Genomic DNA, 16,961 nt, shown 5'->3' with positions numbered 1-16,961 from the left:
GGCAGCCCCACGCTGTCCGGTCTCGTTGCGGCAGAGCGGGCGCGCGGCTGCTCGGCCGGGGTGCGGGGAATGCCGCCCACTGCGCTCGGCTTACGGCCTCGTCCCTCGTAAGGTGTCTTAGACCGCAGTAAATATCGCGTGGTTGGAGCAAACATCACCTACGAACGCTGAGGGCACCACACCGAGCGATGGAACGGGCGGTATGGGGCGGTGATACATAGAAGCCTTGTAGTGGCCCGTGAAATAAGAAAAATACGATTTTGTTAAACCGCATAAAGAGAATTGTCACTTTGGAATCCTTCCTGAGCTAACAAAAACACAACTGTTGGAAACCCCGAGGGAGGGAGACTTTAAAGTCTGATACTGTTTTTGCAACCAACTTCATGTATGACTTCCTCCGGCAACTAATGCGTACCAAGGGTTTTGTCAAATGAGTGAGATACATTAAGACAATTTTATTTATTATTATTAAGACAATTTTATTTTCTTTTAAACACCTGTATCAGCTAGTGCCAATGTCAAGCAGAAGCAAGGATGCAACTACACATGCAAGACTTCTAAGTGCTCTACATTTAGGGCCTTCAGGTGATCTATCTACAGCAACAACTATGTAACTACCTCTTTAAAGAAATGCTAGTGGGAATCGGGCAGGTTTAGGAGCTAACATGAATTGCATTGGTGCATATGTCAAGAAGAGATTCCCATGGTAGCAATGCTTTCATGTTTCTTCCGAGTAATAAAAGCACGATCTGTGAAGCTGTTGTCTGTGGCAGCAGAGAGCACGCAGAACACACCACACAACACTAGCTGGAACTATTGCTATAAACCGTTTGACAAACTGCCAGTTTTTCTTTTGAAACAAGGTTATCACAGAGAATTGTTTGAAAATGCATTAGAAGACCACTCAAGAGAACAAGTCTCAGGTCTGCTACTTCTCTACTCCAGCTATATTCTTCATGTAGTAGAGGTAAGTTACATAAATTCCTAGTGGGATCAAGTAACCTTGATTCATCTTTATACAAATTTGGCTTCTAAGATCCAGCTAACTACAAATGTATAACCATCTCTTACTCCATACATAGGCTTAAAGACCTGAATAATGCTGTGGTGGGTTCAGTAGCTTACCTCTGGGATTTACTCCACCCAGTGCTTCAGATAACTGCCCCAAAACGTTATCCTGACAGAATTAGATGACGTGTTCTGTTAGACGTAATAGGAACAACATGCATTGTCCTCAGTGCCTGTGACGCAAAGGGAAAGCCCACATAGGGCAGCTGATGAATTATTTTTATATTCCCAGATTAGTTTGTAATATGCAGTTCTGTAAAAACTCTACCCTTTCCTCTGCAGTCTTGCAGTAGCACAATCCATCTCATCATCCAAGATTTAGCTTCTCTCCAAAATCAACGTCATAGGTAAGTGTTTCATATTACAGAAGCGGCAGAATGCTTCCTTAAGGTTAAAATGAACATTGGCTACAATTATATCAAGCTTTTACTCCCCCACTGAATACCTGTTGACCACAGAGGAGCTGACATTTTTCAGTTACCATGACCCATCTTTTCTGGATGCAGTCAGCAGCTGACCAGCAGGCTCTTGCCCAGCCCTCTGCATTGGAGTCCATCTTCAAGACACGAAGTCTTCAAATGCCAACAACCTTCATAGGTTTCAGTAAATAGGAAAATTCCTTCCTTAGGAAGCAGCTGTATGATTTCTGTACCCTGCTTTGTAAACATTTGTAAATGTATGTACTGGAATTGCAGAAATTATCTTTAGAGCATTAGTCACTGCCTTCCAGCCTGCTATTTGCCCTTTCAACACTACCTAACCAGTCCCACATAGTTCAGCCAATTACTGTCTTTAGCTTAACCCAAGTGTTTCTCTAGGGCCCCGTACTAATTCACTGAAATCCAGGTTCATTAAAGCTGCATCATTTTCTTTGCTGTGAATGGAATTCCTATCAAAGCAAGCCACCATCACACACCCACATTTGCTTATTAAATCCCTTCTGTTATTTTGCTCGTTTCTCACCCTCACATCCGACCAGTCCACCCAAGACCCTTGCACAGTATGTCACAGCAGAATTAGAAAAGGTTTCCACTGGCTGGGATGGGAGGGGTGCACCATGCTGTATGCATACAATGCTTTAGCATAGCTCTAGGAATGCAAACAACTCACTGCTTAGTTTATGAAACTTGACCGTCTGATAAAAACTCCTTGCTGTACTTTAAGATGGAATTCACTGTCTTTCCATGTAGTGCTTTACTCCAGGAAATTAAAGTTTTAGTGGTGGCACATAACATCCCCACCAGACTGTTCCCAGACTGGTACATGGCAATAGCAACGGCTCCCGTGACATGTCCACAAGACTCAACGCAATCAGAGTCTACAGCAGAGGTAGTTGCAGAGTGCCTCACCCTCCTACTCCAACTGGCAGCCTGTATTCAAAGTTTTGAGGTAAGCTTCAAATAACTGGGCTGGAAGAAATTTTCCTAGTTTACCCCCCAAAATCCCCCCAAACCACACAAGCAAACAGCCGCACTTGTCTTTCAAGCAGTGTTTACAAGCATAAACACCTGAGCAGATTCCAAAAGCAATGTTAAAGCATTACAAAACCTCACTATTTTATTCCAAGTTTCTTTCTAGACCTCTGTAGGGTTATTTTGTGCAGCCATGTGATTAACTATTCAATAGCCCCAACATAGCTTAAAGCCAGGTGAAAGGCACTCATGAAGCAGACACCTTACATTGCCTCCTCCCCTGCCCATTGCTCTGCACTCCTGGGAGCAGAGAATACAGCTGGGTTTGGTAAACAAGGGAGTAACTCCAGCCCTGCTGTTTTGGGCAAATTTCCTCAACTTTAACTGCATCATAGCCCTGTGCTCTTATTGTAACTGTACTGAAATATGCTCTTTAATATCAAGGATGACAGCGAGGACACCAGTGAGAGTGTACACACTCTTGCACCTGAGCTGCTAATCCCAGCAGAGACAATTAACTATTTGTGTAATGCTGAAGAATGTGCAAGTCCAGAAGATTTTCTGAGAATTTATTTAAGTCCTTCGCAACCTGCCCTGGATTCAGGTAAACTGCATACAGTTTGAGGGATGAACATCAAATTTAGGAGCCAAAAATTCTAGTTGTGTTACTAACACTGAATTCTGAGTTACAAGAGTCTGTTACAGTGCTAGTGTAGTGACAGAGGAAAGCAGGACTACACCCCACTAACAGGGGTCATCTTCCCTGTTAAGAGATGTCCAAACAGGAAACAACTGGGCAGCCACTGGGATTTCAAACTGGGGCATGGAGAAGATAGCAACTAAAATAAATTTATCATGTCACCAAGAGCAACGTGTCTTGTCAAGGCCTTCACAAAATGCAGTTTTATTTTGTAGTTAAGCCTGAGGTCTAGTTTAATCACTTCAATAAAATGTATTATGAAGTATTAAGGAATTTATAGTTTAAGTAAATTAATTCAACTAGTTATATGAATGTTACCTCAATTGACTGGTTTCCCCTCCTTCCCTCTCATTCACAGAAACAGTATGGCCTGTTCCATCTCATTTCTCTGCATGATACAGGCTGTATCCAGTGTTCCTCTTTGCAGCTAGGCTCATCAGTGTTTAACATGAATCTACACATTAAAGAATAGATGCATATTCATTCCCAGTCCGCTACATTCCTTAAAAGAACAACAAGCTGAGCAGCCAGTGACTCATGAGCTACAAAGCCCAGGGAATGACTGTGAAACCTTCAGTGTCCACTGGAAGCAAATGTTACTCACAAACTTGAATAAAGATGCCTTAAGTTGACAAAAGACAATCTTTAATTTTATAAATGTTCACCCAACTGACGAATCCAAACAGGTGTTTCAAAGTTCTTTCAAAATTCAACTGTTTTCAATAAAAGCGCAAAAACCACTTCCACAGTTTCATCTTGAAACAGTTGCAAGTTTCACATAAACAAAAGCAGGCTTGGTTAATACAAATAACTATGAAATAAGTATTAAGTACTGATCATTAAGTAGCAATGAAATGATTAAAGATACAGTAAGTTTCCTTCTACAGTATGACAGTCCTTCAAGGCACTAGAATACATCCACAGTTTTGACAAGGTGACTGATAACCAGCAGTCACCACCAGCACTCTGGCATTTTTTGGTTCATGTTTTAAAAAGAATCTGCAGCAAATCAGTGAGGGAATGTCTCTTGCAAGGCATCTCTTTGTAACGTCTAAGAACTAGAAATAAAAGTCTAACCGTGACATTAAAAAGATTATTTCCATAATACATGCACTTTAAATAACTAATGTTCTGCTTCTTATTCTTTTGGAATTTCTGCTAATACCATCTGTATTAGCAGCAATTATGCTTCCTATGCAAGTTTCTGCAGTAATTAATTCCTTCCATCCAAGATTTTGAAAACCATTGTTGAGACACAGATCATTAAACTTCTTCTGAATGGCTAAATCACTTCCTCCATGATGCACAAGTCACAACTCTACACAGTTTTGCCATATCGTCAAAAGAAGCTTTTCACTGTTAGCTCTGTTAGTTTTCCCACCAGGAGAGGAACATTTAAAAAGTTTGAGAGTTTCCATTACAGAGCAGTGCTTTCCGTATCATTGTCAATATCAAGCATGAGGTGGTTGTGCAGTTCTTTGCTCGCTGTCTCTGTCAGAAGCTCTGAAGAAGGGTTTTGAAGTGGTTCTTGAATACTGGAATTAGAGTCTGCACAAAAAATAGAATAGCAAGTTTAGCAGTCTGGACAGTGACATCTCATTCACTAGTGTATTTCTGGTGCATTTCCTTAGAAAGAAAAGGGAAAGGAAAGATCAACGAAGGCTTTTCAAACAGAGGGCTGGCACATATGTGCACACATGGACACAAACAGGCTAAGCCAAACTAAAAAAGCTCATGAGCTTCTTCTCCTACATACCTTTTTTTAGTCTTGTACATAATAAAAGAAAAGCATTTCTTTCTGAAGAATGGAAGACAGCAAGTACGATTTAGTATCAGATTCTTCAATGCCCCTTAAGAGTGGTATGTTACTCCAGACTTTCACATCAAAACACAATGGTCACTCAGCAAAAAAATTTGGCACCTAAATCATCAGCCAGGTAACCACCACCTATGACTTTTAGAAGCAACAGAAGCATGTATGGTGTCAAAAGGAGGCACTGTCACAAGAAAAGGAAAAAATTATTTAAACCAAATGCAGATTAAACCCCTTTCCTGTGTATAACAGGGAACGTCACGTTCTTTGCCTCTTCTGAGGGGAGGAGAGTTTTGTTCAAGCCAAGGTGTCCAAGAAGGACCTCAAAATGTTGCGTTTCTGGTGACTGACTGCCCTGGTAGTTAGCCAACCAGAAAAATCTGTAACAGTTCAAAAAATGTAACTGAAAATACTAAGTCAGTATTTTGGAAAGCTAATTTATAATATGCTGTGACATCACTTACTGCAATCCAGCAGCTGTTTCAAACAGAAAATAATTTAGATCACTTAAATCAATAAAGAATCCAAATAAATGCCTTGCTTTTAAACACAGGTGGCATAGACAGGCATCCTATAAAGACTTTGACTCATATCTCAGGCATGAAGTCTTAAATTTAGCCCAGAAGTTACTTTATAAATGTTCAAGTTGAAAGTTTCTGAGCTAAATGACATGGAAGAGGCAAAAGCAGACACAGAACTGAAGTCGGAGCGCAGCCTCCCCTGCTTTTCTCTCAGCCCGCTACTGGAGTGCCAGCCAGCCTTATGCAAAGTGCAGTACGTTTGTATTCAGTGATACTGTTAATAGTAGCTGGAACTCCATCATATTATGGCCTGACACTGATTAAGCAGTTAAGTGTTCACATCTGTATTGCTGCAACTTTCCCAAAAATGTGATTCCAGGATTATTAATGTTTTCTTGCGAGGTGTGAACTATACATCTTCTCCCCAGTCTTATATCAGTCTTGGGGAATACCATATTCTGCTAAGATAGCATTTCAGTGGTAAATTAAGTCATCCTGAAGGCACAGAACAAACCATCAGTGCTGTTATGACTTGTTAAACACCATCATCTGGGGTAATCTTTCAAATAGATTCTCTCCCCAGCCCTCATTCTCATTTTGAAGGTCAGTGTCCTGGTTGCTGGGCTATACCCAGTGAACAGTGCCTTGTGGCACCTACAAGACCATCACTGTTCAACACACCTTTGATGGCAATGAAGAAATAATTACTGCAGCTACTTTAAAACCAAACCTTTTCACTTAGCCTCACATTCATGTGTTTAAATTAAGTGCCCAATCCATGAAACCAAGTTTCACAACATCAGCAGCTCTCCTTTATGCCCACTATACTGTATAACTGCTGTTTCTACAAGAGATGAAAATTTAAGTACTTTTAAAGTCAGCTGATGTAAACTTTAGATTTTTTAAAGTCATTTTTACTATTGTTAACAGAAGCAACATTACATAAAAGAATAAACTCCAACCGTGTGAGTTCCCAAATTCTTCTTGCATTTTTCTCTTACTCAAAATGTTCCACGCTGAGCTTGACCTCAGAAGAGATAAGCACAGAACCAAGTAGAGAGGCACTGCATTCTCCCTAATATCTACCAGTACCTGCTGTTTCCTTTGAACTTTCATTTGAAGTATGGTTCAAAAGGTGTACTTCAACTTTAGATGTAGGCACACAAGTTCTCCCTACCACGACTGCACATTGAAGGATGAATCAGAAAAGGAGGTAACTGAAAGTGTGAGGTGACACAGGAAAGGAGTATTTGTGACAAACAATGGTACAGCTACGTCAAATACAAAATGAACCTCTGTATAAAACATGTGGATTTCTAGATAGGATTTTCTGTATGTGGAAAAAGTACAATGTGAAACTGGCCAGTCAAAACATGAACAACTTTACAACATTCTAATCTCCAATACTTTTAGTACGTTAATGTAAGAGCGAGCATCAAACAGCCATTCTTTTTGCATGCCACGCTAATGATAATGCAAGCAAGCAGTGTTATTTGTGACAGGTTAGTAGTGGGCATTAGCACACACATGATTATGAATTAGCAACATTTTTGGCCAATCATATGCCTTTTCCTTACCATCGAACTTTCCAATACAGTTCCTACTGAATGCAGGTCAAACATCTAGATTATTTAATAAAATTTTTGATTAGAATATTCTTTTCTAGGGCTTATTACTTTAATACCATAAATAGAATTTGAGGCATTACTACAGTCCCATGGACAAAGGAATGCAACAGTATCCTGAAAACAATTCAGAATTCCTGTTCTGATATAACAAAGTTTGCTGGTAGCTTAATTTTGGCTTCCATTATTCCCATCTGTCTTCCATCACTCCACTATTTAAGGTTAAAATTAAAACCAGCTATTTCACATTGTGAATTAGGTAAGTCAGTCTATAATAAGTGCTTATATGTGCACGTGTAAATGTTAGAGCAGATACTCTTATGTAATATGCAGTGGTGTTAATTCAGAACAAATATTAATCCTTTAAAAAAAAAAAGGTCTGGAAAGGTGGATGATCCTGTACTGAGCGTACTGCTATAGGTAAGTCTGAGTATCATTTCAATTGTTCCCCAAATGGTGTTTTGGTTTTTTTTTTTGCAAAACATAACAGATTTTCTAAGTTCCTTTATCAGTTTTGCTAGAGAATCCTTCATCATCAGCTTTCCTTGCCTCTTTTTCCTGCATGGCAGCTTTCATACTGTTGTTTACTGTACACAACTTAAGTGGCCAATTTGCTATGGTTTGCACTTGAAAAGAACGATATTAAGTCTCTCCAGTTTTAACACTGTTTCAACACTGTTGATTTCAGTATTTTTTTATATTTACCCAGACTACAGGACAGTTGTGTACCTCTGTTATGCCTGTAACTCAGCTGAAAAGTAGTCAGCACTAAGTTGTAATTCACAGTCCATATCCAGCCTCAGTTCTGCCAATCACTCCCTTATGCCAGATGCTTGCCTTGGGTAACTTCAACTCCCCCACTTATGAAGCAGCCCCCTGCATACCAGCTGGGTATTATTTAGAAGGCAAGTATTTCTCCAGTTCCATTGGGGTAAAACAAACCCTGCTTGTCTGCTGCTATTAAAGCAATTTCCTCAGAAGCAGAAAAATTCCGACATGAAAACAAACATGGTCAACCTATGAAACATGACTTAGAAATTAAGGTTAAGTCTTTCCTTGAAGTTTGACTCATCAGCACAGTTCCCATTCTTAACTTATTTGTAAGTGCTGTAAAGATCCAGACCCCAGCCTTATTTCTGAATTCAGTTTTGAAATAAATTGCTCTTGTATTTTAAAGATACTGACAAAAAGAACAGAAGTACAATATGGAAAAGTCTGTTATTTTAAAAAGCAAAGCTACTTTTTAGTTGCTTAAGCAGCATATTTACTGCTAGTTTCTCAATTAAGAAAACTGTACTTCCAGCTTGACTTCTCAATCCAATACTAATTTCAGTATCTTTCCTGTAAGCAGTCAAATCTTGAGATAATTCAGGAATGCAGCCTCAATTTTTTCAGCCTGTCATGCAGTTGTTACCTTAAAAAGGTAGCATCTCCAACCCATTACATATGAATAGTAAGATTATTAACATGTCACCTGGCAGCTGCGATTGAACAGACCAGTACTATTAGTGAGGCTGGAGCTGACAGAATGCAAATGCAAACATGCCAGAATGCAGATGCTGCTGGGTGCTTTTCCGAAAAGGGGTTTAGTCACATGAACATGTATTTTGCCAAATAAATTCCAAGTAGTTAAAAATAACTGAAAAACTAAAGTGAAAGCTATATTAAAATACAACCATAAAACCCTGAACTGTAGGAAAAACCATAAGTTTCAGTATTTGCCTGCACTGATGAGAACAAACCTGTTTTAAACGGGTCACTGCTTCATACCTGACTTGTGGACTAGTAGTTCTGGTGACTTTGTGTGACGTGTTACTCACTTCATAATAATTATTTTTACAATTTGTTTTAAGGAACAACTTAATGTTCACAGGACTATTAAAATTAAGCAGCATAGGTTTTAAAATCTCTTACAAACATAATGATATGTAGTAATGAGGTAACAGAGTTGACAGAGAGCACATATTCCAAAGCGCATATACAAAATAAAGCTACAAATAAAATATTGCTGTGCAGGAGCATTTTAGCTTATATTGCATGTTTCTGGTAAGTACAAACCTTATTCGCAGTAACCATCCCCACCTGTGAAGGCATCATGGGGTAAAGCTGTTAGGCAACAGAATTTATACTTTGCATTCCAATACATTAGTCTTATTCTAGAGAAGCTGCAGTGTCATTGGAAAGTTTTAACCATTATTAAATATAAGTAGATTTAAAAGCATTAGTCTCCTACGTTCATTATCCCTTCCTTCAGAATTTCCTATAAGCAGAGACTCAGCAGGAGTACATTTCAAGATCTACTAGTTTGACTGTCCTCAGCAGTTACAATTTTTTCCCCAAGACTTAAATTAACATTATCCCTATCAAACCAGTAACTACAAGCTTCATGAAGTTCCTGTGAGAAAACAGAAAGTTTCTCTTTACTTCACAAATGTCTCAAAACAGAAGGCAGCAGCTGCATTTAAAATATGAAGATCTATCTAGAAATTGACCTAAGATAGACAGTTTACTGTATGTGATTCTTCAGCATCTGGATGTCCAACTTAAAAGCACATCAGAAGACTTCATTCTCATAAGGTAAAACACTCACTGTGTTAGTATCTTGTCTATTAGAACATGTATCAGTGACCACTTTTACCACTTCCTTATCTTCTGTATGTGCTGAAATATACTGTCCTTGGCTACATATTCTCCCTCTTCCAAATATTTGCTTTTTGGCAACAGATGTTTAAGCATAATAGAGACTGCCATGATGCTGAGCCTGGAGAAAGCCCTAGAGAGTTGGTTGCTATAATAGTGTTCAGCTTCCAGAGCAGGAAAAAAATAAAGCAACCTAATCTACACTTCCCCCCAAACCCTTCTGCCTCAGGACTGAAAACCTTCACTGAAGAGGAAGTGCCCCAAATCCTCATGCACAGAACAGGTGGGTGGGCATTTTAACTGGAAATGAGCAATTTAGTATTTTAACTGTTATTTGTGCTTTCCAGGTGTCTCCCCCCCCCAATTAATTTCCAGCTACAGATTTACAGTTACAGGCATTATTTTCTTCATTTCCACTCCCTGAGGAGACACCGAATATGAAAGAATCCACTCACCTGTTACTATTTTGGAAGATGTTTGTGTGGGATTTGCAATAATACCATCTCCAGCCAGCTGAGAAGGAGGATGAGGCGGAGGGGGAACACTAGGTCTATTTCTGGGTTTTGGTACTGGCCGTGGCCTCGGCAGTGTACCACTCTGAGGTGGAGAGTGAGACTGGGAGGTTTCTTGAGTAGATGGCTGTGGCGATGGGGAACTAGTATTATGTTTTCCTAGAGGGGGTGTATCGGGTGGTGTTGGAGTCTGTGGAGGAGTGTAACAGGGCTGGTCTGGTCCATGCTCACTGCTGGGTGCAGCAGGAGGAGATGCTTGACTGTTTGATTTGGGTTGCAGTGGAGGAGTAGCCTGTGTTGGGGGCTGTGGTGGTGGATGGCTGGGAGCTTGTATTGGGGAAAGGCTGCTGGAATATCTCCGAGGTGCAGAAACCTGGGAAGTGGAGGTCTGGGCTGCTCCTTGGTTTGCATGTTGAGCAGGAGGAGAAGAACTTCTAGCAGGTGGTTTTGGAGAGACAGAAGGTGGCTGAGCAGCTGGGGCAGAACTTTGGCTTCCTGGCTGCCCTGGCGGTGGGTTGGCTGGCTTGGGAGGGGCTGGCGCAGGCTTTTTAACAGCTGTTAAGAGAAGAGGTGAGATTTCATGGTTGTGTACTGTGAAACCAAACTCCTGAAAGAAAGAAATTAGTAGCGCAAAAGAATACTCAAGTACATTAGCAAAATAAAACGGTGTATTATCAAATAAAAGCGGTATCAATAGGAAGCTACAGAAATGCGTACACAAGTTTACTAATCAATAGTCTTTCAGTAATTTTGTTAAACAGCATCGGTAACATTACTATCAGCATTCATGAAAGAGTCCAAAAGTCCAAAGATGCATTTAGCTAGGCCTTAGGGAAATGCAAGCGAATTAAACTGTTGTCTGCAATAAAGGAAGAGATACTGATAAAGTTATTTCAGTACGCATTTTTGCAGTACATACAAGAATAAGAACTTAGTGGCTTGAAAACCAAATGAAAAACATACCTCTCCTCATTGAATGGGGACTGGGACCTGCCGCATTCTGTGGCTGATTAACAGAAAGCTGATTAGTGCTACTTGTTGACTGGTTCTGGACAGTGGCTGCATGCGCGCCATTTCTCACCGGTGGAGGAGTAGCTGAAGATGTGTTGTCCTTAGATTTTGAGGTACTGAAAATTAAAAATCCTAAATTAGATGATTGTAAAACGCCTTGGCCAGATCAGCTGCACCCGCTCAGGTTTACATTATGAACCGTGCTATAGTTCTGACCCTCAAACGCTCCAGAAAAACTTCTGCACTGGCTAGTATTTACGGACAGACTGAACAGTGCTACAACTCTTCAAACAAGTGGCAAGCAGGTTTTGGGTACAAATGATTAATTACCAAAATTAAATCAGGAATCCAAGTAGTTCTGCAGTGTCACAGTACCTGTTTGAACGCACTACTGACACCTAGGAGTACAGCCTCCATGCTAACGCACCGTCAGTGCATTTGCAGATCCTTTAAAAACAGACTCCCAACATGAGAGTTCATATAAAATTACTTCTCCAATTTCCTCATTCAAATATACCTATTACCCCTATAACTCTTAGCCTTTTCAAAATATTCTCTCACAGTATCACATCCAATTCACTGGCAGTTATCTGGTAGACCTAGCTACTAAGGACCAAGGGATGACAATCTGTAAAGCTCTGCCAGAAAAAAAAACAACCCCGCAAGGGACATGAACTAACTTGCTCCATATAGTATATGGGCAAGGCAGGTGCAGTCCTCACCACTGAAGTCCCTGAAGCCTTTGGAAGCCCCCAGGGAGGGCGCAAGGACTGCAAGAGCTGGGTGTGGAGAGAGTAGTGGTTCTTTTCCCTTCATTGACTGGCTGAAGTCTTCTCTCTGCCCTACCTGGAATTAAGCTTTTACCTTACTGGGAGACCAGAACTTGTCTCGAGAGAGCAACCCCTGTAAAATCTTTGAGATTCAGGTCAGGACAACTCAGGTCTTCCTGACCTTTGGCTATGAAGACAATAGAATTGGGGGGAAACACAGCACTCGAGTATGAACCAGCCAAGGTGGTACTAGGCAGTGCCCCCTCCTCTTGCTATGTGCTTGCAGTCTTCACTCACTTCTCTCTCTTTATAGTCTCTTGCAGCATCTTACTCATCGCAAAAGGACTAACACCTTTCAGTCACTTTTATGGGCACATTACAATCCTAATTTCTCCAGATGCTGTTAATAAATTGCAAGTACTTGAACACAGGGTTTGTGCAGATTTTAAACGCATCTTTTAGACACTACTCTCAAGGTTTTGTTTTAGCTGCCTATGCCACAAAAGACCTCTGTGGAAGAAATGTTAGTCTGCGGGGGATTTCCAAATGAGAAGTTGTTTTTGTAAAAATGTCAAGTGAGAACAAAAGCTATATGCAAAAGAGTCAATACTGCATCGAACCCCATGGTGGTGTTTTACCATAAGATGCCATGCAAGAGGTTGATGTCTGGAGAGTGCTACAGGCCTTATACCTCTCAGACCACAAAATATTGAAAGCAAAGTGCTGCTTTCACCATATATGAAAAGAAGAGTCAAGGCTACTGCCATTAGTCTTGGAGTCCGTGTGTACTAATAGTGGGGACATGATTGCACAAAGTTTCAATAGTAATTAAGTAGCAAAAAAGTCTGTGTACATGCTTGTCCTAAAGAAACTAATATTGAAGTATGATAAATTAACTTCCAGTTTTCTAGCAAGCAAGTCTGGTCATCACTAACGCTTGCTACAGACAAAAAAAGAGACACATCCAGATAACGTGTACAAGAAACAACAAACAAGACCAACAGGTTTCTAGTATTGCCAATGGTAGGTTTTGTTCTTTCAGCAGCAAACTGACAGTCATACTGCATGGATACCTATAGAGTATAACTTGCAAAGGTCAACATGGGTAGTAGAAGTACAGTCTTTTTTAGTATTTTGCATCATCATTTCCCCCCCCCCCCCCCCCCCAAGAATTCTCTTATTTTAGAAGATCAATTCTGGAACAATATGCATGGCAAGAGAGCTCCTGCATAGTGCTTCTGCCCACCTCTGAAAAGGCTTCACACATGACAACATGCCTTCCAGTTAGAAGAGGTGCCTTGTGAGGCAGATACAGTCAATGCATCAGTTTGCTGCTGAAGCAGCCTGCTAAGCCACTGCCAGCAGAAGCCATGCCTCTTACCTGACATCCTCATTTCCTTGACTTTGTAACTGTTCTGCTGTGCCAGCAGAGAGAGCAAAACCAGCACCCACTGGGCTTGTTTCAGCCACAGAAGCTTGTGAGTGCTGCTCCGCTCCAGACTGAGCCAGCACGCCAGCCTCCGTGGGTGGAAGTGGTGGCTGGAAAGCTGGGGATGTGTGCTTTCTATTTATAGTGCCACATCTCCGAGGATTCGCTTGGAAGTCCATAACCTTGACACCAAAGCTACAGAAAGAAGAGAGAGTAAACACACCACACCAGCCAACACCAGGTAACTAAAGCAACAGGACAATTAGCTGTTATAACCCACAAAGACAAATGCAACCCCTGTTGCTTAGCATGCAAAGCAGCAACAAAGAAAGCTTCAACTTTCTGCATATAACACCATTAATGTTAAGACATGCAACACTATTTGGCTTATCCACACAGAGGGGTAAGCTAAACATAAGTGGAACAAACTACTCAATTACGTTTGAAGACAGACATTGATGACAATGAGGTCAAACCACTCAGTAATTTGACATGTAAATACACACATTTTCTTACATACCAGAGTATCTCCTCACTGAATGTATTTTGCCACATGAATTTTGTTTCTATTACGCACTAAGTTACAGTACAGATTTCAAGACAGACAAAAAAGCCACTGAATACATGCTATGATTTGTCTTTAAAGGAGAACTATGGATAAACGGACTAAAATTCTAACAGATTTTACAATGCATAAAGCAAATGCATTCTAGAATATAATTTTATTCTTGTTGTGTTAAAGAGTGAATCTTGAATTGATTTTCTTCTTCCTCTGTCAGTGCTGATAAATTTGCATGTGGCTAGCTATAGTTAACATTCAGGTAACAATGTAACATTTGCATAAACAGCTAAAAACAAAACAGCACATCACTTCAATATTCATGATATGAGTGATAATAAATGAACGTTACACTACATGTTATATGGGAAAACAGCATGTTTTATTTTTATTTTTTAGCATTCTACTGTTTGCTGTGGTATACTGTACCATCATCAACTCAGAAGTCTTATCATGAAGGCACCAGGTAACACCACCTCATCTTATGGGCTTTGAAAAAGAAGCCATGGAATATCTGAAGTTAGATACTGATAGATGCTACTATATACACTTCTGTGTCAGTGGATTTTAGACCCCCCAAATCTGTAATAGGAAAATGGTTAACTGGAAGCAGTAATTATCTGCTTGTTTTTTATCATGCATAGAGTGTAACTGGAAGCAAATACCAGTACCTTACCTTTGAACCTTCCTCAGGCTGCAACAACATAGGGGGGGGAAATAAATCACTATTGTTACCTATAGTTTCCATGAAATTCTCCTCCTGAGACCAATAAAAGTGTATCTGATTACAGCCTCCTCAGTAGTCCAGTTCTCAGGAGTGGGCTAATAATTGAAACCTAACCCAAGAATGTAACATACCTTTCCTTCTTCAATAAATCCCCTTCCATTACAGTCATACTAACAGGCCTCTTCCGTTCCAGTGTCCCAGATTCATATTCATTCCCAGTGTGTGACAAGTGATTTGAATTAACAGCAGGAATTGCAACAAATGCCCCAGACACATTGAAATCTTGATCTGAAAGAGAGGCAGACAGAACGCATCCTAAGACATATATATACAAAATGGTGCCTCACTGCAAAAAGCTGTTGGAGGTTTACCTGCATAGGGATATCACAAATACAAAATTCTTTTAACTATGGCAAGAATTTACCTCCAGGGAAGAACCAGTCTGCATGCTGAATAATTGGCTCAATAACTGCTACCACATGGACTGAAGTTGCTGCTGCCATTTCAGCAAGGGATCTGCAGAAGAAATTTGTAGAACACTTTATACAGAGTTCTATCAAAGTAAGAAAAAAAATAAAAATTCATATTACCTAAATGACAAATTATGCTAAGCATGATGTATCAGGACTCTTGAGCACCACATAAAGAGCAACTTCACACTTTGATGAAATCTAGACTATTCAGTAACATTCACAGCATTTGAGAACACCCCTAAAAAGATGCATACCTAAAAGGATCTGGAGGCACAGGTTGAAAGAACATTTGAAATATTTTTTAGGCAAATAGTCTACATGATTTATAACAATACAACAAGAAATTCTACTGCTTTGTGGAAGTTCTGTTTTGCAGCTTTCCTAAAACAACTTACCCTTCATTCTTTGCCCATAACAAGTTGGGGCCCAAGACTATTGCGACATTGCTGGGTGTCATTTTGTTAATATCGCTGTTCTGTGCAAGCTTTGCTAAAAATTTGATTAAATACCTACAAAAAGGAAAGAAATAATTAAACAGCAGGAACTAAGAGCATTCCTTGTTGAAAGTAACTAAGTAAAAATTCAAGAACTCGTAAAGACAGCTCCCAACAAAACAGAAATAAGATGAACAGCCTTCTGTGCTTGGTAGCTGGCTACTAAGTTTCTACTCAAGAATCATAAAAGTTGAACTGGGTAGAAAGGAAAGCATCTCCCACCTTAGCAAAATGGAACTACAGAACTATTGTATTTTCAGAAAAAAAATTTAGATTTACGTTCCTGTAATGGAACTTCCAAACTTCTAGGCGTCACCAGAGTCGATTTTGTTCCGATTCATTCCCAAAAGGCAAAACGAAAGGAAAAATAACATGTGTAAGATACACCCAGGTGATTTCTAAGACTGGAAAATACAATGAAGAGCACAGCTGGTGAAAAGCCAGGTACTATTGCCAACAGCATGACCCTTAAGTAGAAGGGTTCTATGCATCAGTATTTCATTACAGTCAATAGTGAATTAACTCAACTGGAAAAGTCTACCACCACCAATGCACACCAACTACTTAATAAAACAGGATGTCCTTTTATAAACCTAACTGAATTTGGCCACGAAAAAACACCCTGGATTAGAGTTTTGGTTGATCAGCTTTGAAACATAGTAACCTAGCATCAAAGCAGCTGTGCTGCAAGTCAACAGATGTTCATACATACCTGAAATTAGCATGATAATGCTTAGGTAATCTGTTACAAATTCTCCATAACTCTTGTAGCTTCTTATCCTGGTCCTGAATACTGAAAGGAAAAAAAATTTCCGTTACGTCTTACTTTCAGATCAAAAAATTGTTGTTTCTGCAGTGAACAAAGAGATGACTGTATAACCTTCTGTTTATGCCAAATAAATGCACTGTTTGTATTCAGTAATTCAGTAACCTGCTAATCAAATCCCTGAATTATCTCTACCTGCAACAAAAGAAAACTTCTTAAGCATCAAAACTATGCAGCCAATAGTCTGAAGCAGCCCTTACATTTAAACATAAAATAGATATTTCGCCACATTTTTGTGCAATTAGTATTAAGCCAAACCACAAAATTTAAAATAATTTGTTACACAAAATACTTAACTGTTAGAGCAGAAATAAGAAAGTAAACTGTGTGAGCTTGGTCTTTTCTTTTGAATTCATATATGAAGACTCAAACTGATAAAAA

General features: G+C 39.8%; 2 protein-coding genes across 10 annotated transcripts in view; one reads left to right on the top strand and one right to left on the bottom strand.

Annotated features, from left to right (window-relative positions):
• Window positions 1-642: 642 nt before the first annotated feature.
• TEX47 (testis expressed 47) lies at window positions 643-3,104 on the top strand. Its single transcript, XM_052773386.1, is given in 5 exon segments — window positions 643-786; window positions 788-967; window positions 1,351-1,419; window positions 2,233-2,457; window positions 2,925-3,104. Coding segments are annotated over 5 exon segments (756 nt in total). The 5' UTR covers window positions 643-684.
• A 704-nt stretch (window positions 3,105-3,808) lies between these two features.
• The window catches only part of ARHGAP17 (Rho GTPase activating protein 17), a 48,736-nt gene continuing 35,583 nt past the window's right edge, over window positions 3,809-16,961 (bottom strand). The window contains exons 13-23 of one of the 9 annotated variants that reach the window (XM_052772324.1): window positions 16,467-16,547; window positions 15,656-15,769; window positions 15,212-15,303; window positions 14,919-15,075; window positions 14,737-14,754; window positions 13,454-13,696; window positions 11,255-11,418; window positions 10,235-10,846; window positions 9,198-9,221; window positions 7,092-7,136; window positions 3,809-4,806 (exon numbers count right to left, since the gene is read on the bottom strand). In XM_052772324.1, the coding sequence (XP_052628284.1) occupies window positions 9,199-9,221; window positions 10,235-10,846; window positions 11,255-11,418; window positions 13,454-13,696; window positions 14,737-14,754; window positions 14,919-15,075; window positions 15,212-15,303; window positions 15,656-15,769; window positions 16,467-16,547 (1,504 nt within the window). In that variant the 3' untranslated portion in view covers window positions 3,809-4,806; window positions 7,092-7,136; window position 9,198. The remainder of the gene's footprint in view (window positions 4,807-7,091; window positions 7,137-9,197; window positions 9,222-10,234; window positions 10,847-11,254; window positions 11,419-13,453; window positions 13,697-14,736; window positions 14,755-14,918; window positions 15,076-15,211; window positions 15,304-15,655; window positions 15,770-16,466; window positions 16,548-16,961) is intronic. The other 8 variants (XM_052772326.1, XM_052772325.1, XM_052772323.1 and 5 more) reach the window with 8 other exon arrangements.

This window comes from Harpia harpyja, chromosome 21 (assembly GCF_026419915.1).
Source record: "Harpia harpyja isolate bHarHar1 chromosome 21, bHarHar1 primary haplotype, whole genome shotgun sequence".
NCBI classification, from domain to species: domain Eukaryota; kingdom Metazoa; phylum Chordata; class Aves; order Accipitriformes; family Accipitridae; genus Harpia; species Harpia harpyja.
This window is presented reverse-complemented; position numbering and strand designations above follow the sequence as displayed.